Source organism: Ovis canadensis, chromosome 7 (genome assembly GCF_042477335.2).
Source record: "Ovis canadensis isolate MfBH-ARS-UI-01 breed Bighorn chromosome 7, ARS-UI_OviCan_v2, whole genome shotgun sequence".
Classification (NCBI taxonomy): domain Eukaryota; kingdom Metazoa; phylum Chordata; class Mammalia; order Artiodactyla; family Bovidae; genus Ovis; species Ovis canadensis.
Genome location: NC_091251.1, coordinates 33355281 through 33380258, shown reverse-complemented (window position 1 = coordinate 33380258; position 24978 = coordinate 33355281). Strand labels below are relative to the sequence as shown.

Sequence of the window (24978 nt, the reverse complement as noted above, 5' to 3'; positions counted from 1 at the left end):
AAAGCCGATAGCAGGTGTTGGAGGAGGGGGCTCTAAGTGAGAGGCCTGGCACCCAGGGAGGCCTCAGACATACTCACTTTAGGAGTGGCAGAGATGATTGGTCAAATGTCAGAGCCAGGCAGGCACAGCTTCCCCAGAGAATGGAGGCCCCATTGAGCAGGGCCTGGCACCTCTGTGCCCACTGGGCACTCTTAAAGGGCCAGCTCTCTTAGGTCATCCATGGTTCTCAGGCCTCCAGCCAATGAGGTGAGGGGATCATTTGCATATCTCATTGACCTGGGAGGTTGCAGGAAATGAGAGGACAAGTCTGCCTGGTCTCAAAGAAGGGAAGGGGGCATCTTCCCCAGCAAAGCATATCACAGATGGTCCTATTCACCGTTCCCCATTCCCCAGTACAGAGTGCCAGGTTGGCCCCCATCGGCACCCTCATGTTGACATAACCCTCAGCCCTTGGTGACTGAAAGCCTGGGACTGGAAAAGAGGGCCAGACAAGCTTCCAGCACCCTTAGCCTCCAAGGCTCCGCCATGCCTTGTGAGTGTTTTAGGGGAGTGCGAATTCTCCCAAGCCCACTCTCACCTGGCCTGTTGAATATGTTTCCTGTTTTCAGGAATCCTTACATTTCTGCTGCCTATCTCATTCCCACCTCATGCCCCTCACAGTTATGGCATCAGAAAGATAAACAACCCTCCAGGACCTGCCTAATCTATTCTCAGCCTCTCTCTTTGCTGTGGACCCCGCCCCAGGATGGGCAGCTTGGGAGCAGGAGCAGAGGGGAAATGAGGAACCCTGCTCCTTCTTTCCTTCCAGGCCACCTCGGGACACTGAAATCCAATCACCACCAATCCATCCAAGGCACTTTTGAAACTGCCCTCATTTGCCCTCTGCTTCCCCTCACCTTTTCCTTGTGTGTGTCTCTGAACCTCTCTCTTCCTCTCTCACTCCTCCTGGTTCCCAGATGGCTGGGGGGTGACCTACATTTTCAGCCTAATCCCCTAACACCTCTTAGAGCTATCATCCCCGAGTAGAAGTTGGAACAGGGATACTAGGTATTAGCCAAGGAGATGTTTAAACCTGTCTGAAGCTGTTTAAATAGAGTCTGTACTAGAATAGAACTCCAGGAGTTAAAGGCTATTCTCTACTTTCTAAGGACATCCAAACACTCCCGTGGGGTTAACAGGTCTTCTCTCCCCACCCAAAGAGACACCTGGGTGTCCATCAGCCCCAAGGATCATCAATTATAAAAATTAACTGGGCCCAGCCTTTGGAGTTAGGTGAAGAGCTGATGGATTCAGATGATCTAAGACAGCGGTTCTCAGACTGGGGCCCCCAGATCAGCAGCACCATCTGGGAACTTGTTAAAAAATGCAAGTTCTCTGGAATCACCTCAAACTTACTAAATCAGACACTTTGGGGATGGGACCCCAAAACTCTGTGTTTTTATAAGTCCTCCAGGTTATTTTGATGAACACTAAAGTAGAACCCCTGGTCTACAGAATACCTGTAGTCAACTCAGCTTTCTTTGGGGCCTGTGTGTATGTGTGTGGGTGGGTGGGTGGGTGGGGGTGGTCTCTCCTGTCTCTCTGCTGCTGCTGCTGCTGCTAAGTCGCTACACATATATAAAAACACCTCCATCAAAGGACACCTGTCTTTCCACACTCGGCCTCCATTTTATGGAGCAGAAGCCGTTGCCATCATTCAAGTGGTGTGATGGCCTGGATCTAGTGTTATTTTTACAAAAAACAAACAAACAAAACCCAAGGCCTGGGAACAAGGCCACAAAATGGGAATGGGAACCATGGAGACTAGATACTCCATACATGTGCCCATGGAATGTGGTTCTAAGGTAAATCCACAGGAAAGAGGCCTCAGAATTTCCCTGGTGAAGAAGAAATAGCAAGTGTTGACTGCAGCCCCTTTCACAGGCCTGGTCTGGTCTAGCCAGACACTTGCCCCCCAGCAGCTGTCAGGTCTGCACTGATCCTCTTGTTTACTGGAGCGCTCAGAGGAGAGGTGGGAGGGCTAAGCCTCTAACGGGCTAAAGGAGTCAGACTAAACAAGCTCAGGCAAGTTGAGCCGCTCGGGGCTCAGACCAGGCGCCACTGACCAGGGAAAGGAGTCTGGGGGGTGAGGGCTGGGCCAGGGGAAAGGACTAAGGGCACAGAAAGAAGAACCTGCAGTAGCCAGTGAGGACCCACAAGGTGCTTCATGGGCTTTCTTGGCAGGAGGGGGACCCATGCTGAGACTGTCTGGCTCAAGGACAAGCAGGGACAGGGAAATGGAGATGAGAAAGATGAAACCAGGTGGACTCTGAGAAGGACAAAACAGAGGAAGGGAGGCAGGAAGACTTAGCTAAGGAGGCAGTAAGTATAGACTTGGGCGAGAGAACAGAACAAGTCGAGGGCTCCCCAGCAATCTGGATTGAAGGAGACAGAGGAACATGGGCACAAAGCAGAGATGGGCCTTCGAAGGGCCATGGGGAATTAAAAGAGAGAAGAAAGTTTTCAAGAGGGGATCAAGAGGGAGTAAGAGGTGATGGGAACAAGGGGCTAGAAGAGTAAAAGTGGCAAAAGAAGGGAGAGAGGAAAGTAAGACTGGCAACCAAGAACTAGAAACAAATACATAAATACATAACAGGCAAATAGATGACCAGGCCACAGAAAAAGAGCAGTGGACATAGGAACTACAGGTAAAAGGATACAGACAGAGGGATGCCAGACCATGCGGAGGGAGGCCAGGCAGGCAAAGGTCCTGGAGAAGAGCGGTAGGGAGCAAAGAGGAAGGAGAGGAAGGGAGACAGAGCTGTGATCTGGGGTTCCCTTCCCATCTCCTCTGTCCTGCGCCCCCGTTTTTGCAGTCCTGTACAACCTGTACAATCTAGATCATCAGTAATGGATCCAAATCCTCAGACCTCTTCTTGGTTTACCTCTCGTACATTCATTCATTTGACAAATATTGATTAAACACCTACTCTGCACCAAACAATGTGCTGAGCACTAGGGACACTCAGTAAATCAGACCATCTCCAGCCCCATCTTTGTGGAGCTTACAGCCTGATGAACCAGGGAAATGTGAATTTATTGCCCTTGGGCCCAGGTAGGAATAGCCCCTGCCCTGGGCCCTGTGTTTTAGAAGGCTTCTCTCTGGCCCTCTTCTGGCTATGTACCTTGCAGTGAGGAGTCCAGGCCTCCCCTGCCTATACCCCAAGCACCTTCCAGACTATACTCCACATACTTAGGAATTCTCTGTGCAAAGGGCCCCAAGCCCATTTCTAGGGCCCACATGGACCTCTTTCCTGGGTTTGCCCTCCCAAGGGTAGATCACACTACTCACATACACATTCCTAGACCCAGGGGGTGGCCAAGGAGTGGCTGTTGGCAGGAGACTGTGGACAGAATTGGGCTGTGTAGACAGGAAGGTCCACATGATGCAAAGGAGTCCCCTTGTGGTAGAAGATGGTGTCAGAGGTGGGAAAAGAAGTGGATCCAAAGAGATGCCTTCCCCCACGACACCACATTCTGCTGTGGAATCCTGAGAATTCCAAACAAAATCCAAATTTGAATTCAAATTCGAACCAAATTCCAGACCATTGTGTGTGTATTTGTCAAGGTAGAAGAATAGAATATATTTTGTTTAATAGTTGTTAGCTTGTTTAAGTCATACATTTCAAATGCTTAGAGCCTTTAGTTAGGGATGGGCCTACGTAAAAATAATTCATTATATGAAGATGGGTACTGTGCAAGAGAAGGGCAGGGGCCTATGAAACTTTATTTCATGGGAACCTAATCTAATGTGGGGGCAGGGGAGGCAGTGGCATTACAGCAACAACTAGCTTAAGGAAGTCACATTAAACTGAGACTAGTCAGGGGAGTAAAAAGGGACTGTGTCTGGAGGGGTGGAGAAGATGGGGATTCCAAGTCACAGGAATAATCTATGCAAGGGCTCTGGGCAGGGAAGAGGTAGATACATTCATGAAATTGAAAAAAAAAAAAAAATGCATGAAACTGAAAAACAAAACCACTGTAGCCAAAAAGTGAAGTGGGAAGAATGGAGATAGGTGAGGGTGGGGCAGGATCATGCAGAGACTTGTAGGCCAAGTTTAGGTCATGGACTTTAAAAAGAACGTGCTGAGTCGCTTCAGTTGTGTCCAACTCTTTGCAACCCTATGAACTGTAGCCCACCAGGCTCCTCTGTTCATGGGATTCTCCAGGCGAGAATACTGTAGTGGGTTGCCATTTCCTCCTCCTGGGGATCTTCCCAACCCAGGGATCAAACTCACGTCTCCTGCGGCTCCTGCATTGCAGGTGGATTCTTTACCTCTGAGCCACTGGGGACGCCCTTAAAAACAATGAGAAGCTACTAAAGGATTTCCAGCAAGGATGTGGAATGACCAGGTAGTGTTTGAAAAGATCACTTCAGATCTACTGTGAAGGATGGCCAAAATGGAATCAAGAGTCAGATTAGGGGGTTAATGCAGTATCCAAGTTGAGTTTGGGGGATATCTTAAGCTGGAAAAAAAAAAAAAACAAAAACTTGTGTACATGTGGTTTGATGGGAAGATTTTCAGAGTCTGTGAGGGAAGCAGCATTGGATAGAGAGAAGAGTTGAAGAGCGTTATGGCTGAAACAGAGGCTTCAGCTGACCCTATAGGAGCTCTGGAGCTAGGATGAAACTTCAGAGTGCCCTCAATTGAGAGAAAGGGGCTGGGACTCTGGACCCCTGAACCAGTCAGTCATTGGACACAGGCTGCCCCAGGAAAGAAGCATGCACGTTTGGCAAGACAGCTCCCTTCAGCCATAGGTGGTACCCAGGGAAGTGCTCAGCTCTTCACTATCAGCACCCAACACTCAGCATCTGGGACAGGATCCTGAAGGATCTGGGCAGCATGCCACAGCACCCACCACGGGGGATCTGTGAGACATCCAAGAGGAGACCCAGAGGGCCCTGGGGAGCAGAAAATGCAGAGTAAGGCAAGGCTGGTCACACCCTGCACCTGTTACTAAATGCAAGTTTGCATACCCCATGAAGCACAGTGAGGCCCAACCAAAATGTGGGAGTTTGGAGCAGAGAAAGGTTTGCTGCAGGGCCAAGCAAGGAGAAAGTGTGGCTCGTGCTCAGAAACCCCAGTGGGTTTCTGGAAGAAGATTTTATAGACAAAATCTGGGGTAGGGGCTTTAGGGTGTGTGAATTTTTTCTTCTGACTGCTTGCTGGTGAGGTAACAGGGCTGTGTTCCAGGGAACTTGTGCTCAGCCTGAAGTTACCATTCTCCACCTGGATGGACAAAAAGGAGATAATGAAGGACAGGGAAGCCTGCCTGCTGCAGTTTATGGGATCACAAAGAGTTGACATGCCTTAGCAACTGAATAACAACCTGGGTGGGGGCCTCAGTTGCTGCAGAAGAACTCAAAGATATTTTTATGTATATCCCTTGAGGTTGTTTGCTTGTGTTGTTGAGTTGACTATGCCAAAGCCTTTGACTGTGTGGATCGCAACAAACTGTGGAAAATTCTTTAAGAGATGGGAATACCAGACCACCTGACCTGCCTCTTGAGAAATCTGTATGCAGCTCAGGAAGCAACAGTTAGAACTGTACATGGAACAACAGACTGGTTCCAAATTGGGAAAGAAGTACATCAAGGCTGTATATTGTCACCCTGCTTATTTAACTTATATGCAGAGTACATCATGAGAAACGCTGGGCTGGATGAAGCACAAGCTGGAATCAAGATTGCAGGGAGAAATATCAATAACCCCAGATATGCAGATGATACCACTCTTATGGCAGAAAGTGAAGAGGAACCAAAAAGCCTCTTGATGAAAGTGAAAGAGGAGAGTGAAAAAGTTGGCTTAAAACTCAACATTCAGAAAACTAAGATCATTGCATCTGGTTCCATCACTTCATGGCAAATAGATGGGGAAACAGTGGAAACAGTGACAGACTTTATTTTGGGGGGCTCCCAAGTCACTGCAGATGGTGACTGCAGCCATGAAATTAAAAGATGTTTACTCCTTGGAAGAAAAGTTATAACCAACCTAGACAGCATATTGGAAAGCAGAGACATTACTTTGCCAACAAAGGTCTGGCTAGTCAAAGCTATGGTTTTTCCAGTAGTCATGTATGGATGTGAAAGTTGGACTAAAGAATTGATGCTTTTGAACTGTGGTGTTGGAGAGTCTTTTGGACTTCAAGGAGATCTAGTCAGTCCATCCTAATGGAAATCAGTCCTGAATATTCATTGGAAGGACTGATGCTGGAGCTGAAACTCCAATGCTTTGGCCACCTGATGCAAAGAACTGACTCATTTGAAAAGACCCTGATGCTGGGAAAGATTGAAGGCAAGAGAAGGGGATGACAGAGGATGATGGCATCACTGACTCAGTGGACATGAGTTTGAGTAAACTCCAGGAGTTGGTGATGGACAGGGAGGCCTGGAGTGCCACAGTCCATGGGGTCGCTAAGAGTCAGACACAACTGAACAACTGAACTGAACTAAACTGATATCCCTTGAGGAGGAATCAGGACCCTGCTTTATAGCCACACTATCCTTTCTGAACTGCTCCTCCTCTGTTTCTGCATTATCTCTCCTCCCTGATTAGTAACTGTTTGAATCTGCCCTTCAGTACTCAGGGAAGGTCTAGGAAGCTGAAGCCTTTTTCCTCCAAATAAGAAACGGGGGACACAAAAAGGATTTGTACCTGGGAGGGTCCCACAGGGTCCCATTCAGTTTCAATAAGTGCCATGATTCTAAAGTGGGGTTCTGGGCCACACTCCTAGCATCTACTGCAGAGGTTCTATGAGACATCCATGGGGTGAACCAGAGGGCCCTGGGGAGCAGAAAATGCAGACCAAGCCAAGGCTTGCCCTGCCCCCTGGTGGTGTTCCTCTGACACTGGCCCATCTGGTGGGTCAGGCTAAAAGAAGGGCCTGGGATTATAGAGATACAAAAACAACTATAATAAAATACAATTAATTCAAAGATATAGGTATGCACACAGTATAGAGCTAACACAGCATATAGGAGAGAAGACAGCAAGTAAGGAGCGGGAGGTGATACCACTGGATAAACAGAAGCCAGATTATGAAAGACATCAGTTGTCATGTGGTAGGAAGCCTTCAGGAAATTTTAAGCCTAAGAATGCTATGATCTAATTTTTTTTTTCCTTAATGATAAATCAGAGACAATATAGAATTGCAGGGGGAAAAAAAAACTTGGTAATTAGAGTCAGAAAAACTTGGATTAAAAAAACAAAAAGAAAAACTTGGATTCAGATTCTATTTCTCCTGCTGATCAGCTGTGTGACTTTGAAAAAAATGGCTTAAACTCTAAGCCTCAGTGGCCACATCGATAAAACAGAGTTGCTGTGAAATGGAATGAGGCTGTGTATGTAAAAAACTTTCCGAATGGTTCAGCAGTGAAGAATCTGCCTGCCAGAGCGGGAGACCCGGGAGATGCAGGTTCCATCTCTGGGCCGGGAAGGTCCCCTGGAGGAGGAGATGGCAACCCACTCCAGTATTCTCGCCTGGGAAATCCCATGGACAGAGGAGCCTGGCGGGCTACAGTCCCTGGGGTCGCAGAGAGTCAGACACGACTGAGCACGCACACACACGCGTGTAAAACTGCTGGTTCAGAGCCTGGCACCTGGGAGCCATACAATAAACATTATTCTTCTCTCTTAATTTTCCAAAGTGAACTTACGGGCAAAGTTTGGAGAAGAAATTAGTGGGAGGGAGAGGGAGTGGCATTTGGAGATGTGGGAGGCCAAGCAGGTGCTTGGAAGCTATCGTCTGAAGCCAAGTGAGACATAAACCTTGAACTACGGCAAAGGTCAAGTGGACAGACACTGATTTGAGAGCTAATTGTGAAGTACAAATCCAAAGGTCCTGGTGTCTGATTGGCTGTGGAAGATAAGGAAGGAAGAGTCCAGACTGATTCAGGTTCCTCTGGGGCAGCTGGCTAGATAGTGGTTCCATTTGCTGATAGGGAACCATGAGAGCAGAAGAGATGATGACCTATTGATATCAAGCTAGGCTCCGTGGGGCTCCTAGGTGCAAAGACTTTCTGTGTCCCCCATTTCTTTGATTATAGGAAACAGCCCTCATTCAGCTTCCATGACCTTCCCTGTGTTCCAATGGATAGATTCACGCAGTTGTTAACTAGGGAAGGGAAGAGACACAAGACCAGGGAGACACAGTTAAGGGCAACTATGGTGCAAGGTCCTGTTTCCCTAGCAACTGATATACATAATAATATCCTTGAGTTATTTTGCAAATTCTGAAAACTTTTCCAGGTGGGAGAAGTTATCAAATGATGGTATGCTATCCACAAGCATGTACAAGTTGGATCTGAAGGTTGATGATGCTGATTCCTACTTACCTCACCACCAAGCCATCAGAAGAACGTCCACAAATTGATTATGCTCTCTTCGAACAATTATTATAAAATTTCTCACTACCTTCTCCAAGTTGGGACACACAGTTTTAAGGGCATTAACCCACTGTAGCCTCCTTTGCCTGGCAAAGTAATAAAGTTAATTATTTTCTTCTTCACCCAAAACTCTGTCGCCAAGATTAGATCTGGCACCAGTGTACAGACAAGCTGGGCTTTCAGCATCACTTTGAAAGGTTGGTTGTGATGCCACCAGTGTGCACATCTTTAGGCCAGAGAGCAGACACAAAGAGGCAGTTGATTGCAGTGGAGTGGCTAAGACAGAGTTTGGATGTAGGGACTGGAAGAAATTGTCCCAAATACATACACATGAGGTTAAGTCCAGGATGCAGCCTGGGTGGAAGAGATGAGGGTCAGTAGCAAGCCCAAGGCTGGAGACCAGCTCCCCTTTCTCAGCACAGAACTCTGAGAAATCAGAGAATCAGGATTGTTTCTGTTACAAATAGCAGAAATCCTCTTACAATTAGCTTGAGCAAGAGAAAACATTTATTGATTCCTAACCCTCGAATCAGGAATCTGTTGCTCTCTATCCCTCGGCCTGCTTTCTCTGGGCTGGCTTCCATCTCAGGCAGTTTCCTCCTTTGCAGGGCCAAGCCGACACCCAGCAGCATCAGGCTTAGGTTCTCCCAGCCCAGCAACCCCGGCAGGTAGGGAGCCCATTTTGAAAGCTGACAAAAAAAGCCTGAGAGAGAGAGACATCACCCCATTCCTGAATATTTCCACTGGCTATGGCCAGAGTAAAGAACACACAATTTGGCCAAGCTCAGAGCCCACCCCCAAGAGGCCTACAGGACCACACAGTTTGAGGAGGTGGTTCCGCAAAGAAACATCAGCGTGCTATTAACAGAAATAAGGAATGGATACTGGCTTACCATAGCCATGTTGAGTTTGAGGTGATATGGCATTTGAGATAATACCCAGGGCCTCAAGCTGAAGACAGATGTCTGGATGGAGACATAACTTGAGAAATTACCAGAGGACTTTATGGTTGGGGCAGATGCGTTCTTCAGGGGAATGCGGAGGGAATGATCAGTCCAGGGCCCCAAAGAAGAGATTCTGGGGTGGAGAGACATTACCACCATGGTAGGGCAGAGAAGAATCCTCATCTCCGGGAGAAGAAACAGGGCTTTGGGAGCTCCTGATATTAGAGTCCTGGACAACAGAAGAGCCTGGACTCAGAGTGCCCAAGCCCCGGGAGGAAAGGGAAAGGCAAAGCCCAGCCCCCGGCTTCTAAACCTCCAGCTTTCCGTGGGTTCCACCTCTGGCCTCGGCCCTAGTTCTTGGTTTGTTTGCCACCCAGTGCCTGCCAGTCGCTTTTTCCCAGGAGCAAGAGTCCTCAGAATTTCATCATGTGCAGGGGGCGAGGCGGACCGGTGGGGCGGGGCTTCGGGGCCGAGGAGAGGAACCAGTCCTCCAATGGGAGACAAGGGTTTGGGGGCTAGGATGCCGCTGGTGGGGCCGCGGCTGGGCGGACCCGCGCGTAGCCGGGGGCGGAGAGATGGTCCCGCCGGCCCTGCTGGGTCCCGCCCCTGCGCCGGCCCGCCTCCTTTTTAAGCGCCTCCCGCCTAGCCTGAGCTCCCGCTCTCGGCGCCGCTCCCTCGTTCCCCGCCTTCCTTATCTCCCCGGCTCCGCTCGGTTCTCGCGGCCACCCCGCAGCCCCAGCGCAGGTGCCATGGCCGCTATGTATCGCCCCGGCCTGCGGTGAGTGACCCCCAGACCGGGGCCGACCCTCACTTTCCGCCGCGCTCGCCCCCTCAGGGCTGCCATACGCGTTATCCTGCTCGCCCCCCTCGGCCTGGTTTTGCATCCGAGAGGAGGAGACGGGCAGGTGGCGAGTGTGTCTGGATCTCGTCCTCTCGGCTCGTGCGTCACGCCGGAGATCGGGGCGGCCTCAGCCGCTCCGGGTGTCTCTGTTTCCGTCCCCTCCTCCCTCTCCCTGCTTTGCTGGTCCCTGACCACACCATCTGTATCTGCCACTCTCAGAACTTCCTTTCCCCCTCCTCGCTCTCCCTCGCGGGGCCCAGTCTCCATATCCCCTCCTTTGCTTGGTACAGATGTAAGTGGTTCCACAGGTTGCAGTGAGGAGAAGTAGGGCCCTGGGGTCAAGGATGCACGAACCCCTGGGGACTGAGCTCAGAGCTCCCTAAAGAAGGTAGAAGGTAAACAGCCATTCCCCGGCCTCCCCCGGATGGGAACCTGGCCGGGAGCCCTGCACAGCTAGAGGCCTCTGGGGTCCCAAGAGGGAGGGAGGCATGGTAGAGGTAGAGACCAAGTTGCCTTCATTCTTACCTGGCTGACTTCATCCCCTGTCCAGGAAGAACCCCCAGGCCCTGCCTGTCTATCGTCACCACCTTTTCACAGCTTTCTGTCTTCCCTCTGTAGTCTCCCTTCTCAGCTTTGTCTCAGAGTCTGAGCCGACCCCTTGTCTCTCCCACAGCTGGTTCCACTAGGCTAGCCATTGTGAGTGGTCTCTGGAGCAGAGAAAAAGAAGGTCCCACTCCAGAGACTGGAGAAGAGCTGGGGGAGCTTCACAGGAGACTCCCGGAGGCAGCCTCCCCACAGAGAGAGGTTCTCCCCAAGGCTGAATGCCTTTAAAATTAATGCTTGGGGAAAACTCTCAGAGGCCGAACAGAACAGGTCTCAGGAGGCTTCCTCCTCTGCCCAGGCCACACTAGGTCTCCACCCTGCCCCGCCCAGTGAAGCCACCCAGCTCCCAGGCCTGAGTGTCCTCTCTTCCCCAGGCTTCTTCCCTGTGAGTCTGAGCACCCTGCAGTCTAATGCTCCACCCCACTGCCAAAGCTCTAGGCATTTGTTCTTTAGGAAAGAGAGCCAAGAGAGGGACAGGGTCATGCAGTGCTGGGCGTGTAGGGTACAGTTTCTGGTGGGCAAGGCCCTGGCATAGGAGGAGGGTAACTTCCCTCTCTTGGCCTTTGCTCTCTCTGCATCACTTCACCTTGGGTCCAGGCCAATCAGAGCAGACCCTACTTTTCCCTCTCCTAAGGGTGTGAAGGGACAGATTCCAGGGGCTCTGTTCTAAGAATTGGGGCATGCAGCCCAGCCAGTGATATTCCCTGACAGTCAGCCTTCCACACAGTTTGAAAATACCCACCTACTGGCAAAACTTTACGCAATCCTTGTTGGGCCGCTGGGCAGCCACAGATCCAATGCCTGAAACCCTGACATCCAATCACCCACTCTTTGTGCAAGGGCCCAAATCGAGAAAATTGGGACTTAACCATGTCACAGACCTGGTTCTCTGCTTGAAGCTTTCACAGTCTTACAGCATGCAAAACTATACTTGAGAATGAAAAGAACACCAGAAACATGAAGCTGTCACCTGGGCACAATTTATTGACATTTGGGCCACAGGACACCTGCTCATTTCCAGACATTGACCAGATGTAGTAAACCATGGGCATGAGCCAAGCCTACAATAACATCAGCATGTCTAAACATATACTTCCATATTGCCAGACATGTGCCCTTATGCTCATTTGGTGATACCTGTCCCTTGCTAATCAGGAGACACCTTCACTAAGCCTCATAAAGGCCACAAAATACACATGGCCTGAACCCATCTCCTTCACCTAGTCTGACCTCTTCGTGGTGCCTGTACCCAGATGGACTTTAGCTTGTCTTTAGAAGCCCAGCCCTCTGTACCCTTGACTTGCCCATCTTCCATGAGAACACCTGGCCCATTACCTCTCGTTTCTTCTCTTGCAGGCTTAGCTGGCACAGGCTGAGCCCCTGGGGTTGGTCGTCACGGTGTAGCATCCAGACGCTACGAGTCCTCAGCGGAGATCTGGGCCAACTGCCTGCTAAGGTTCGAGACTTTGTGGAGCACAGTGCCCGTCTGTGCCAACCAGAGAGCATCCACATCTGTGATGGGACCGAGGCAGAGAACACTGCCATGCTGGCCCTTCTGGAACAGCAGGGACTCATCCGAAAACTCCCGAAGTACAACAATTGGTAAGTCCTGAGCCCAGCAACCTGCAACATGGGGGCAGCTGCGTGGACCGAGGCCACTTTGGGTTTACCGAGACAAAATCCAATTTTAAATAGACCATGCCAATGGAATAAGCAGAATGGAGCTTTGAGGGAAACCATCAGAAATTATTGTGATTGGTCTATACTTTTATGTTAAGTTGATACAAATAAAAGCCTTTACTTTTTTTTTTTTTTTACTTACAAATTCAGGGAGTTTCTGCCAGGGCAGAGGCCATTAGATGGCTGGGGGCCAAGGGAACTACCCCTTAGATTGGGACAAAATCTGGGGGAGAGAACTTCCCTGGTGGTCCAGTGGTTAAGAATCTGCCTTGCAAAGCAGAGGACGTGAGTTTGATCCCTGGTCCAGGAACTAAGATCCCACATGGTGCAGAGCAACTAAGCCCACACACTGCAATTACTGAGCCCATGTGCTTGGCATGCCGCAAACTAAGACCCAAAAATTAAAAAAAAAAAATCTGGGGGAAGAACTGAGATGCAAACGGATGGGAAAAAATAAGGCCAACAGAAGACCTGGAGACAAAGCTGGACATGAAAGAGTGGGTCTGGGGTGAGGGCGGTCTGCTGGCCACTATCTTCTTGATATCCGCTCTCCCCCAGCTGGCTGGCCCGCACAGACCCCAAGGATGTGGCACGAGTAGAGAGCAAGACGGTGATTGTAACTGCTTCTCAACGGGACACGGTGCCCCTCCCGGCTGGTGGGGCCCGTGGGCAGCTGGGCAACTGGATGTCCCCAGCTGAGTTCCAGCAAGCTGTGGATGAGAGGTTTCCAGGCTGCATGCAGGGTAATCAGGGCAGGGACACAGAGGCAGGGGCACTGAAGGTATCAACAGGTTGGAACCCTTCATCCAGGTGGCATTTTCCTCCGTAGGCCGAACCATGTACGTGCTTCCGTTCAGCATGGGTCCCGTAGGCTCCCCACTGTCCCGCATCGGAGTGCAGCTCACAGACTCTGCCTACGTGGTGGCAAGCATGCGGATTATGACCCGGCTGGGGACGCCTGTGCTTCAGGCCCTGGGAGATGGCGACTTTGTCAAGTGTCTTCACTCTGTGGGCCAACCCTTTACTGGGCAAGGTGAGCACCTGCTCTGCCCAGGGGAGGACACAGAGGCCCGCTTGTACTCAGAGGGAACCCCACAGCCTAGCCATCCTGATTAGTGAGATAGTGAAGTCCCATGTTCTAGAGCAGGAGTGGGCTGGGAGTGAGTCTGTGTTGACAAAGTTGTTTGCACAAGATTGAGAAGAATTATCCAAGAATAGGGGCACGGGAGCTGACAGGTGTCATGAGGTAGGAGGTTTTAGCCACCCATTGACACCACCACTGCTCCCAGTGTCTTTCCTGCCAACCCCAATCCCTCCAGCCCCTGACACCCTGATGCCTGATGCCCCTGCCAGCACCCCCATGAATCCATTGTCCCCAGGGGAGCCGGTGTGCCAGTGGCCATGCAATCCAGAGAAAACCCTGATTGGCCACGTGCCCGACCAGCGGGAGATCATCTCCTTCGGCAGCGGCTATGGTGGCAACTCCCTGCTGGGCAAGAAGTGCTTTGCCCTTCGCATCGCCTCTCGGCTGGCCCGGGATGAGGGCTGGCTGGCGGAGCACATGCTGGTGAGGGCCTGGTGAGGGTCTGAGGGGGCCAGGCCAGGGTTGGGGCCTGACCAGTCAGCCTCAGCCTCGCCTCTCCACTGCCAGACTGAAGGCCAAGGACTCAGCCCAAATGCCCGAAGCTTTGGCCTGAGGCTGCTGACTGTTGGGGGGCTTCCCCTTGCTGCCACCCCAGGCCCCATGGCCAGGCGGTGTACCCAATTAGTGAATAAACCTTGTTCCTCCCTGTCGACCCCTAGCTGTCCTTCCCAAGCAGACAATTCCTGACCTCTGTCTGGTGCTCTCTTCCTTGTCCTCTCTCTCCCCAACTCGCAGATCCTGGGTATCACCAGTCCTGCGGGGAAGAAGCGCTATGTGGCAGCCGCCTTCCCCAGTGCTTGTGGCAAGACAAACCTGGCCATGATGCGGCCGGCACTGCCAGGCTGGAAAGTGGAGTGTGTGGGGGATGACATTGCCTGGATGAGGTTTGACAGTGATGGTGAGAGGCCCTCAGATCATACTCTGGGTTCTGGTTCGACCTTCCCCTCACTGCTCAGGATGAACTTTGTCAGTGAGAACCTCTTCCTGAACAACCGCCCCACCCCCCTGCCTCCTGGCAGCCCCCTACCCTGGAGATGCAGAGCCTTTCCCCTCAGATCTAGGGTCTAGCTCAGGGCAGGGAGGAGCTGAGCAAGACCTTCCAAGACTGAGCCTCTCAACTTTTCCTGGTTAGTCCTTCCTTTTTTTCACTTCTCCTCCCAACAGGTCGACTCCGGGCCATCAACCCTGAGAATGGCTTCTTTGGGGTGGCCCCTGGCACCTCTGCCACCACCAATCCCAATGCTATGGCCACAATCCAGAGTAACACCATTTTCACCAATGTGGCTGAGACCAGCGATGGCGGCGTGTACTGGGAGGGCATCGATCAGCCTCTTCCACCTGGCGTCACCGTGACCTCCTGGCTAGGCAAACCCTGGAAACCTGGTATGAGGAGTTAGTCAGACCCGGGGCTCAGTACCTTGTTGATGTAAAGGAACCTGCAGCCACCTCCCAGGACCTCTGGGAGGCCCAGGGATTTATGAATGTTCTGTTTTCTAACCCTAAGCAAGATCTCAAGTCACATCCCAGCTCCACCAAGTATTGGCTCTGTGGCCTGACTGAGTTGCTAAAACCTCCTGAGCTTCAGGGTCCCCAGCACTTGAATGGGGGTAGTTATTACAGTACCTAGCTCATAAGGTGTTGGAGGATTAAATTAAAGAATGCATGTAAAAGGTTCAACATAGTGCCAAATACATAGTAAATTCTCAATTAATATAAGCTGAATGTTTTTAAAGGGGATGGGCTGTCTTGGAAATTTTTACAGAAAGAATGGGACTCAAAGCACAATCCATAAAGTTGGACCCATTAGGAAGGAGGAAGCCTGCCCCTCCCCTCCCCTGGGTCCTCACTGCCACCCCGCTAAAATAACCATTGGCTAAAGGTCAGTATTGTTAACTTTCCCCTGCTCTTCCAACATATTCACCCCGGTCCTTTCAAACGAAGTTAGACCAGCTCTTTAGCCTCTCCTGGAAGCTAGTTTCTCAACCATGTCATTACTCTCCAGTGCCCTGCCGCCCTCCCCTTCCCCCAGTCCTGCACTCTGGACCTTCAGCTTTTAGTGGCCTTTGGCATTTAGACAGCCGAGATCTAGGGTTGGGAGCAAAGAAGAGCTTAGCGGGGAGGGTGGCCTGTGGTCACTGAAGCCTACATTCAAGTTTTCCAGGCTGGCTTAGCAGTCACCCTCTTCATCTAATCATCCTTCATTTTCTCTAACACCATCATTAAGCCCTCCTCAGCCTCCCCACCCAACTGCGAAATCCAAGAAACTTTCATATTTCCCCACAGGCTAGTTGCCCAACCCTTTCATCATCTCTGGATTCAGGGGTATTACTAGGGCGTGTTGTACCAGCTTCAGTTCTCAGAATAATACCCTGAGCTAGGTCCTGAACTGAGGATGAAAGTGCCAGAGAGAAGTGTAAGGGATGGTTCTTATATGAGAGTGGAGGCAGGAGCCGGGGCTGGAGCAGGGCAGGGTACACTGGCTCTGTGACTCCCTTGCCCCCCAGGTCTGAGCAGCAACTTCTAGCAGAGAAAGTACTGTGCCCATTCAGGGCCCCCATGATGGGGCTTTATACATATGCCACTGACTCGGTCCCATCTCCTCTCCAGGCATCTGAAGGGGCCTAAAATGACCTCCTCAGGTTACAACTGTCCAGGTTACGTCCTCAACTGAGTTCTTCAAGCCCTGTCACTCCAGCAGGGTCTAAGCAGACCCAGGGAAATTACCAAAATACTGCCTACTTTAAAATTAGTTCCTGTTTGCATTTTGATAACTCAGGAAATTCTGTCTTCCACCATTTGCTGATGGAAAGTCAGTTATCTGAAATACTGACCTGACAGTCTCAGTTTTTGCTTTAGGTTTAAGTGTTTATTTAAATAATAATCTCATAAAATAAGAGTTTCTGGGGCAAAATTTCTATTATAACTCTATGACAGTATTTAACCCCATTCCCTTGGGCACTGGCCAAGTTCTGTAACTTAGTATAAACATTAATATCCTGCTAAACCCCAGTTCCTCTCCCATTCTTTTCTCCCGTAACTCAGTTGGCAGCACCATCATGGATAAATAACTGGATCTTCAGGGGAGATGTTCTGGCTCCCTTCTCCCTACTAACCTCCAACTCAAGGTTGCAGGGAGCTGATGAGGCAAAAAGAAATTGTGCAAGAGTGCCTGCAAAGGTATGTGTGTTGGGAGTGGACATGCCCTTGGAAGTGATAGTATTTGTATTTGCTCTGCCAGGTGACAAGGAGCCCTGTGCGCATCCCAACTCTCGCTTTTGTGCCCCGGCTGGCCAGTGCCCCATCATAGACCCCGCCTGGGAGGCCCCAGAGGGAGTCCCCATTGACGCCATCATCTTTGGAGGCCGTAGACCCAAAGGTAAACATCATGCAGGCTCCGTGCCTTCTGGGTTAAGAGTCAGGCTCTCTATCAGGACATACCTCCCTCTTGTACTTAAAGCTCAGAGGGCCTCAACCTGGATTGCTAACTACAGCTGTCTGCCTGTAGAGCGCCCCCCTACCTGGAGAATCAAGGTGGAGGGGGGCGGCATAGGGTTTGAAAATCCACAGTGGAGGTCCTAGGAGAGAGTAGGAGTCGAGATCACCAGAAGGGATAGAGTGATGGTGCAAAGATAAGGGCTGCCTTTGACCATGTGCCCTGGTGTCCCAGGAGTCCCCCTGGTATATGAGGCCTTCAACTGGCGCCACGGGGTGTTTGTGGGCAGTGCCATGCGCTCCGAGGCCACTGCAGCGGCTGAACACAAAGGTGAGTGCCCTCCCTGCTTCACTCCTGTGCCCACCTTGCCTCTTCTCTCCCTCCATGAGCCAGGCCTTCCTCCTGCCCACCCCTTCCCAGGTGTATCTTTTCCCTACTCCCTTCCCCTAGCCCTGCCTTAAGGATATTCCAGTACCACCAACATTTCAAAGCTTCCTCCAGCTGGAGGCAGAATACTCTTCTCCAGTAAGAAAGGAGATTCCTTACCCATCCTGCTCCCCTCCCCAGGGAAGGTCATCATGCATGACCCATTTGCCATGCGGCCATTTTTCGGCTACAACTTTGGGCGCTACCTTGAACACTGGCTGAGCATGGAGGGGCGCAAGGGGGTCCGGCTGCCCCGCATCTTCCATGTCAACTGGTTCCGGCGCGACGAGGCAGGCCGCTTCCTGTGGCCAGGCTTTGGAGAGAATGCCCGGGTGCTAGACTGGATCTGCCGACGGCTCGACGGGGAGGACAGTGCCCGGGAGACACCCATCGGGCTGGTGCCTAAGGAAGGCGCCTTGGATCTCAGCAGCCTGGGAGCCATAGACACCACCCAGCTGTTCTCCCTTCCCAAGGACTTTTGGCAACAGGAGGTTCATGACGTTCGGAGCTATCTGACAGAGCAGGTCAACCAGGATCTGCCCAAGGAAGTGCTGGCTGAGCTGGAGGCCCTGGAGGGACGTGTGCGCAGAATGTGATCTGAGCCTTCAGCTAGCAAGGGGGCACAGCACCCCCCTACCCCCACCTTCAACTCCCCTGGAATAAGCAAGCCACCAGGCTTGCAGAAACTATGAGCAACTTAACAACACTCGCATCCTCTGGGTGCTGTGAGATCAAGCCCCAGAGCTTTCCCCACATGCTGCCTAACAATGAGATGCTCATTTATATAACATTTGTGCTGTTTTCATTTCCTGCCTGTCTTCACAGGCTTCCCTTTAACACTAATTTCACAATCTTCTTCCAAGCAGCTGGTGTCCCAGTGCAGCCTGCCCTGGCATGGCCCAGTGGTATAAGGATCTCTCTCACAGGCAGCTCAACCACCGAGCCAGATAAGTAGAAACTGCTGGGAGAAGACAGTATCTACTGGTGTCCTGAGGAATTAAAAAGGAGGGACCTCTGTGAGCAGCTCAGAATAGCCTCCAGGCCTAAAATTCCTAATCTCCCATCAGAGAAGCAGAAGCCTCTATGACCCCACTCCAGTGACGCGGCTCCACTGTCAGTTCTCAGACCTGTTTTTCCTCCTGCATTACCCTGAAGTTTGACTCACAAAGTATTCATGAGAGCTGATTCAATACTGAGGCAGCTAACGCTTCCATAGTACCTTCTGTGTGACAGGCACTGTTCAGGAGTGACGGCTGAGAGTAACTTCACCCGTGATCTGGATCTGCCTGAGTGAATGTATAAACTGAGATGGGTACGATGGAAGTTTGTACCCACAAAATGAGGATAAATATTCACAAAATAACTGAAAATTCCTCAGAAGAAAACCTTCAGGAGGAGGAAACAACAAATGTTTTTTATAGAAAACAGCCAATAACCAGTTATAATGTATAAAGAGCAAAAAGGAATCTAAAGTCAGAGTGGATTACATGCTAAAACACAGCAGTGGAGTCCATGGCACTAAAATAGATTTTAAACTGCACTAACAGATATTAAAACTTCATACACAGCATGTGATAGCTAACAACATGATCAGAGGTAGCACAGTATAGATGTTAGGCACATAGGAGACTCAAGCCAGGGGTGCCTCTCAGCTTCTTCAGCTATAAAATGGGGATGTGCCTACATCTGACAGTGTTGTTTGGATTAAGAGTCAGTGAAGCCAGGCACTCATAACTGCCTGACAAGGAATAACCATTGACTAAGTTAGCTGTCCTCACCTTTTCACTCTATATGGATTAGAGTGGGCCCTGTAGGCATGTTATACAATGCTGACTTGACAGTTTAAGAGGAAAGTGAGCAATGTAAATACAATTTAGAGGAGAAAGAAAATAGGTTGGAAATAAAGTCCTTCCTGGAAAGAGGCAAGGAATTGGGATTCCAGGCACCTTTCTGATACCATACCTAAATGCACAGGAATAGGAAGGTGTTATAGCCTTAAAAATTAGTCTGGAGATTTCCCTGGAAATCCAGTGGCTGTCAGAGAACTAAGATCCCACACGCTGCATGGCAAGGCCAAAAAAACAGGTTTTTTTTTTTTCCTCCAAAGAAGGCATACAGCTGGCCAACAGGAATATGAAAAAATCTCAACTTCACTAATTATTAGAGAAATGCAATGAGATATCGCCTCATACTGGTCAGAATGGCCATCATCAAAGTCTACAGCTAAATGCTGGAGAGGGTGTGGAGAAAAGGGAACCCTCCTACACTGTCGGTGAGAATGTAAACTGGTGCAGCCACTATGGAGAACACCATGGAAGTTCCTTAAACAACTAAAATCAGAGTTACCATATCATCCAGCAATCCCACTCCTGGGCATATATCCAGAGAAAACTAGAATTTGAAGATACACGCACCCCAGTGTTCACTGCAGCACTATTTACAATAGCCAAAACATGGAAGGAACCTAAATGTTCACTGGGGAAAAAAAAGTCCACCAATACATGAATGGATAAAGATGTGGTATATATATATACAATGAAATATTAACCATAGAAAAGAATAAAATAATGCCATTTGCAGAAACACAGATGAACTTGGAAATTATATTAAGTGAAGTAAGCCAGACAGAGAAGACAAATATATATCACTTACATATTGAATCTGAAAGGGTACAAGTGAGCTTATTTACAAAACAGAAATAGACCCACACAGAGAAAACAAACTTATGGTTACCACAGCAGAAGGTATGAGGAAGGGATACATTAGGAGAATGGAATTAACATATACACACTACTATATATAAAATATAGATAGTAAACAAGGACACTGTATAGCACAGGGAACTATAAATATTTTATAATAACCTATAAAAGAAACTAATCTGAAAAAGAATACATACACACACACACATATATGTATCTGAATCACTGTGCTGTATACCTGAAACTAATACAACTATACCTCAATTTTTTAAATTTAAAAAAATAAAAAGCCTGGACAAATCCCCATTTAAAAAAAAAAAAAGATTTTGCCAATTAGAATAAAATTGCATGCCCTGCAGCTCCGGATAAATGATAAAATATAGTTAACACATTTTATTAAACTCTTTAAACTAAAACATAGATATAGAAAACCATACAAAATAAAAGTATAGCTTAATAAACTAAATCGAACCTTGAAGTCATTACCCAGAAAAACAGAACTTTGCCAAACACTAAAACTGCCACCACCATCACCACCATGTTCCTCATCTTCACAGTCCCTCCCCTTCCTGGTGTAAACTGACACCATGGTTCATGATAATCACATCCTTGCTTTTTTCCCCGTATCACCTAAATCCAGAACCCTAGACATTATAGCCTAACCTTATCCATTAAAAAAACAAAAAACAAAATCCTGTATACCTTTTATATCTCTTTCAATCTACAGGTTACCCCTCTACTCTTCTCTTCAATTTAACCATTGAAGAATCCAGGCCTAGAAGTTCATCGCCTAGATTCATTAATTTGTTAGGGATTTCAGAAAAGCTGTCCTCAAACTCTTACAAATTCCCTTACAAAGGGACACTCCTTTTATTTTCTGTTTTCATTACCCTGAGGCACAGTTTATACAGGTACAGCAAGATAACTGCTTGATTCTTTTCCTTAACTTACCATCTTCAGTATAATGTTTTTTGGGACTTTTCTGGCAGTCCAGTGAGTGGCTAAGGCTCTGAGTTTCCAATGCAGCAGTCCCAATTCCCGGTCAAGGAACTAGATCCCTCATGCCACAACCAAAGACCCCATGGGCCGCAACTAGAACCTGGCACAAATAAATGTTTTAGTTATTTAAAAAAATAATGATTTGGTTTCATATCATCCTTCAAACAGGTGACCAGGTTGGTTTTTTTGTGTGTGACCAATTAGTTACACACACACACACCCATTATGAACTCAAGGATTTAAACATACTTAATGTTTATTAAATTATAATGCTCAAATTACCCCTTCTTTGGCCATAGGCTTGGCTCCTGAGTCCTTTTGACTTTACCCTGATAATATTTACTGGCTTCTTTACTATCTGGTATGGTAAGTTCCATGCTTTCCTTGTACATCTCCTACCCTAGACCCAGCGCTAGAGGTAAAGATCCCACCTGCCAATGCAGGACACATAAGAGACACAGGTTTGATCCAACACAGGTTGACCCAACACAGGTTGGGAAGATTCCCTGGAGGAGGACATGGCAACCCACTCCAGTATTCGTGCCTGCAGAAGCGCACAGACAGAGGAGCCTGGCAGGCTACATTCCATAAGGTCGCAAAGAGTCAGACAGGACTGAGCACGCACACATGCACCCTAGACCTACCCCAAGCTCTGGTTTCCTTCATGGGAAATGGTATTTTAAGATTTAGGTGGTAGGAGTGTTTATTGCTACTAGATTGTTTCTAGATCTTTTCAGTGGATAGGGATAGGAAAATAAAACACCTCTTGAGTTCAAACTGATAGTTCCTATTCAAACTCAGAACTAAACTGTTTTTAACTTCTGTATCATATTTATACCTCCTACCCGCCACACAAAAAATTCTGGTTCCCAAGGACACAAAAGTATTAGAAATCCCGTAATTACTCAATTGCTTTATAGTCAACACACTTTTAAGTCCTGGGTAAACCAGCATACTTCCCCCTTTCCTTCTACATTGAGCGTGCTATAAGAAGAGAATGTATAAACACACGTCATCCATCACTTCAGAAGACAGAACGTTCCTTTGTGTTGCCCACGTGTTCCTTTGTAGCTGGACATGTGTTCCAGGAACTCTGCCATCACCAGGCTGGGATTAGGGAGAGGGAGGACAAAGGTAGCCAGAGAAAAATTTGTTTTCCTTCTCTCCTCTCAAGCCCAGCCCGCCCCCTCGTGGACATGCTAATGAGCAGGAAATACCCAAAGCAAGTCAGACGGGAAGTCAACTAGCTGACATTTACAGAGCAATCACTAGAATCAGTCCTAAAATGGGTGCTAACTAGAAAACCTCTCTGTTGCTTTAAGTGTAGGTGGGGAGAGTGGAGATTGCCCAAACGAAAAGCACTTATAAATTGTTGCCAAGCAACGTGCCAAATTTCAAATTCATGAGAGGAAGGGCCAATAAAGTTTATCAAAATGACTTAATTAAAATTATTTTTTAAAGAAACACCATTTTCTTTCAATGAAACACACAGTACATCCTAACATATAAATGCTCATATACATTTTTAAATTATTGTCACAAGTGATATAATCAAGTTCATAGGCTTAAAATCTTTTATATACAAAAATCAACCGATGTATCAAGAGATGAAATCTTACACTCTTCAGCATTTGATGTCAAGACTCATTTTGGCCATAAAACCTCAGATTTTTCTTTTTAACATTTACTGTGACTTTTAAATGCCTTATTCAATAACACACAAGTTCCATCTTTCAAAGATTTGAGTATAGATTTTGTTCAGCTTTAAACTGCATTTGTAAATTAAACAGATTTGTAAGCTAAGGAGGAAAAGAGGAAAGAGGTAATTTTTAAATGAGTTAAGAAGATGAGTTTAACAGAAGTTTTTGTTTTCTGTAGACCTCAAGTGGTTGAACCGTGTTAACCATAATGATTTGTTCATACTGTATCTTTATCACATTAGTTCATGCAAGGCTTTCTCTACTATTTGTCTAATAATAAGCCTGGGTATTTTTATACTTTTTAAATGCAGAATTTAAACATATTGTTTTTGCATCCACATGTCACCAGAAGAACTACCACCTTTTTGAAACCTAAAAATGTAACTTGCACAGTTTCCCACAGCATAATAATAGAAGACTACATCATTTTAATGGCTACCTGGCATTTTTGTGTCTACCATATGAACCATAATTTATTTAACCAATTCTATCCTGTAGCAGTGTGCTTGGATCTATTTTGTTGCCAGTGTTTTACTACAATCCATAATTGCTCTCCTGAACATAAACATTTATGCTAAACTTGGCATATAGACTAGGGCTAGCTTCCTAGAAGTGACACTACTGGGTCATGAGAAAGGAAGTCTGATTGGTAGAGACAAAGTTTCCCCCAGACAAGAAATTCTGGGGAGGTGCAGAGAAGAGAAAGGAGTAAGGACTTTACGGCCATATTTGCTTGGCAAAAGTAATTAAAAAATGACAAGGGGGGACAGATCGGAGCACTTCTAAGAGTAAAAAAAGAGTCAAGCAGGCTTGGAAGTTTGTATTTGAAACAAACACTAATGAACCAGTTGTAGGTTAAGAACTAAAGGCTATTAGAGAAGAATACTTCCAGAGATTAACTAACCGGGAGAGGTGTGAAACAATGAAAATTTGATGTTGGGTGATGACTCTGAAAACCATAGGACTTGAATAACTGAATTTAAAGGGCAAAGAGAAGGGAAAGGTCATTTTGGAAAATGATTCCAAATTTTCCAGGCTGGACAACCCAGAAACCACAGAATCTAATATTTTCTGATGGTGACTCAAGACGGTGAAGAAAGGAATGGCATTTCATGGACAGAAGAGCCTGGCAGGCTACAGTCCATGGGGTCACAGAGGGTAGTAACACTTTCGCTTATATTATTTTAGAATTTATTTATAAATATATATATAATATTTATTGAGGCAATAAACACTACAGGGCAGAAAGTAATCTAGCAATAGGAGATGGCTGACTGGCAGAACAGGCTACTTAATTAGTAGATCCCAGAGCAAGAGAAAATTGTGGGGCACTTGCTCAAAAAATTTTTTAAGCATTTCAAAGGGTGATAGCAGAATATTAAACCAAGTGTGGGCCCAAGAAGCCGGCCCTGGAGATCAGGTGATAAGCACCGATCTGGCGACCTAGAAACCAGGAGGCATCGCCCAAAGGACTAACCACACCTTCGCCCTCCCAGGGAGAATGAGCCCAGGGAAACTAAGGGTCCCCACTCCCCTACCTGCCCCGAGGCGGCACCGGGAGGGGGACAGATGACAACACTTCTAAGAGAGTGCTGTCTGGGGTTGTTGAGGTGCACCTCAGACCCCGGATCTACGCGCCCGCGCCCGGCACGAACAATCAACACTCCCCCGCACAGACACACACACCCAACCCCAGCAAGGGCAAGGATCCCAAAGTACACAAGTCGCGGCCTTGGACTTAGCCGAGTTACTCATAAACCGGGAGGAGGGGGTAGGAGGCGCCCCGCGCCAGGGCCGGCCTGGGGCGGAGAGGCACCCGAAGCACAGAAGATCTAAGGAAAGTCCGCAAATCCCAGAGGGCCCAGGGGGCGGCTGAGGGGAACAGACAAAAAGTAAAGGCCAAAGGAGACCCGTGTCTGTGTTAGGGAACGTCAGCAAAGACCGACAGGGGTCACCTAAAAAGTTGCCAAAGCTGCTAACAGGAGGTCTAGAAACCGCAAACCCTACAAGAACAAGGCTTCCGGAAGCTAAGTCCGGAAGGGAGGGTGGAGGGCCTATGACGTGAACACGTCCCAAAGGCG

General features: G+C 48.4%; 2 protein-coding genes across 8 annotated transcripts in view; one reads left to right on the top strand and one right to left on the bottom strand.

The window, feature by feature from the left end:
* Positions 1-24577, bottom strand: part of NRL (neural retina leucine zipper) — a 29026-nt gene extending 4449 nt beyond the window's left edge. For 2 of the 7 annotated variants that reach the window (XM_069595710.1, XM_069595715.1), the window contains exon 1: positions 10736-11246. The gene's annotated coding sequence lies outside the window, so the exon portion shown is untranslated. Of the gene's footprint in view, positions 1-8374; positions 8512-9318; positions 9769-10735; positions 11247-21149; positions 21298-24435 lie in introns of those variants that run through there. The other 5 variants (XM_069595709.1, XM_069595712.1, XM_069595714.1 and 2 more) reach the window with 4 other exon arrangements.
* PCK2 (phosphoenolpyruvate carboxykinase 2, mitochondrial) lies at positions 9873-18284 on the top strand. The gene is made up of 10 exons (XM_069595678.1): positions 9873-10147; positions 12170-12415; positions 13052-13236; positions 13323-13526; positions 13873-14060; positions 14373-14535; positions 14802-15020; positions 16876-17013; positions 17305-17400; positions 17638-18284. Exons 1-10 carry the CDS (start codon positions 9945-9947, stop codon positions 18090-18092), a joined length of 2097 nt encoding a protein of 698 aa, XP_069451779.1. The 5' UTR covers positions 9873-9944; the 3' UTR covers positions 18093-18284.
* Positions 24578-24978: the final 401 nt, after the last annotated feature.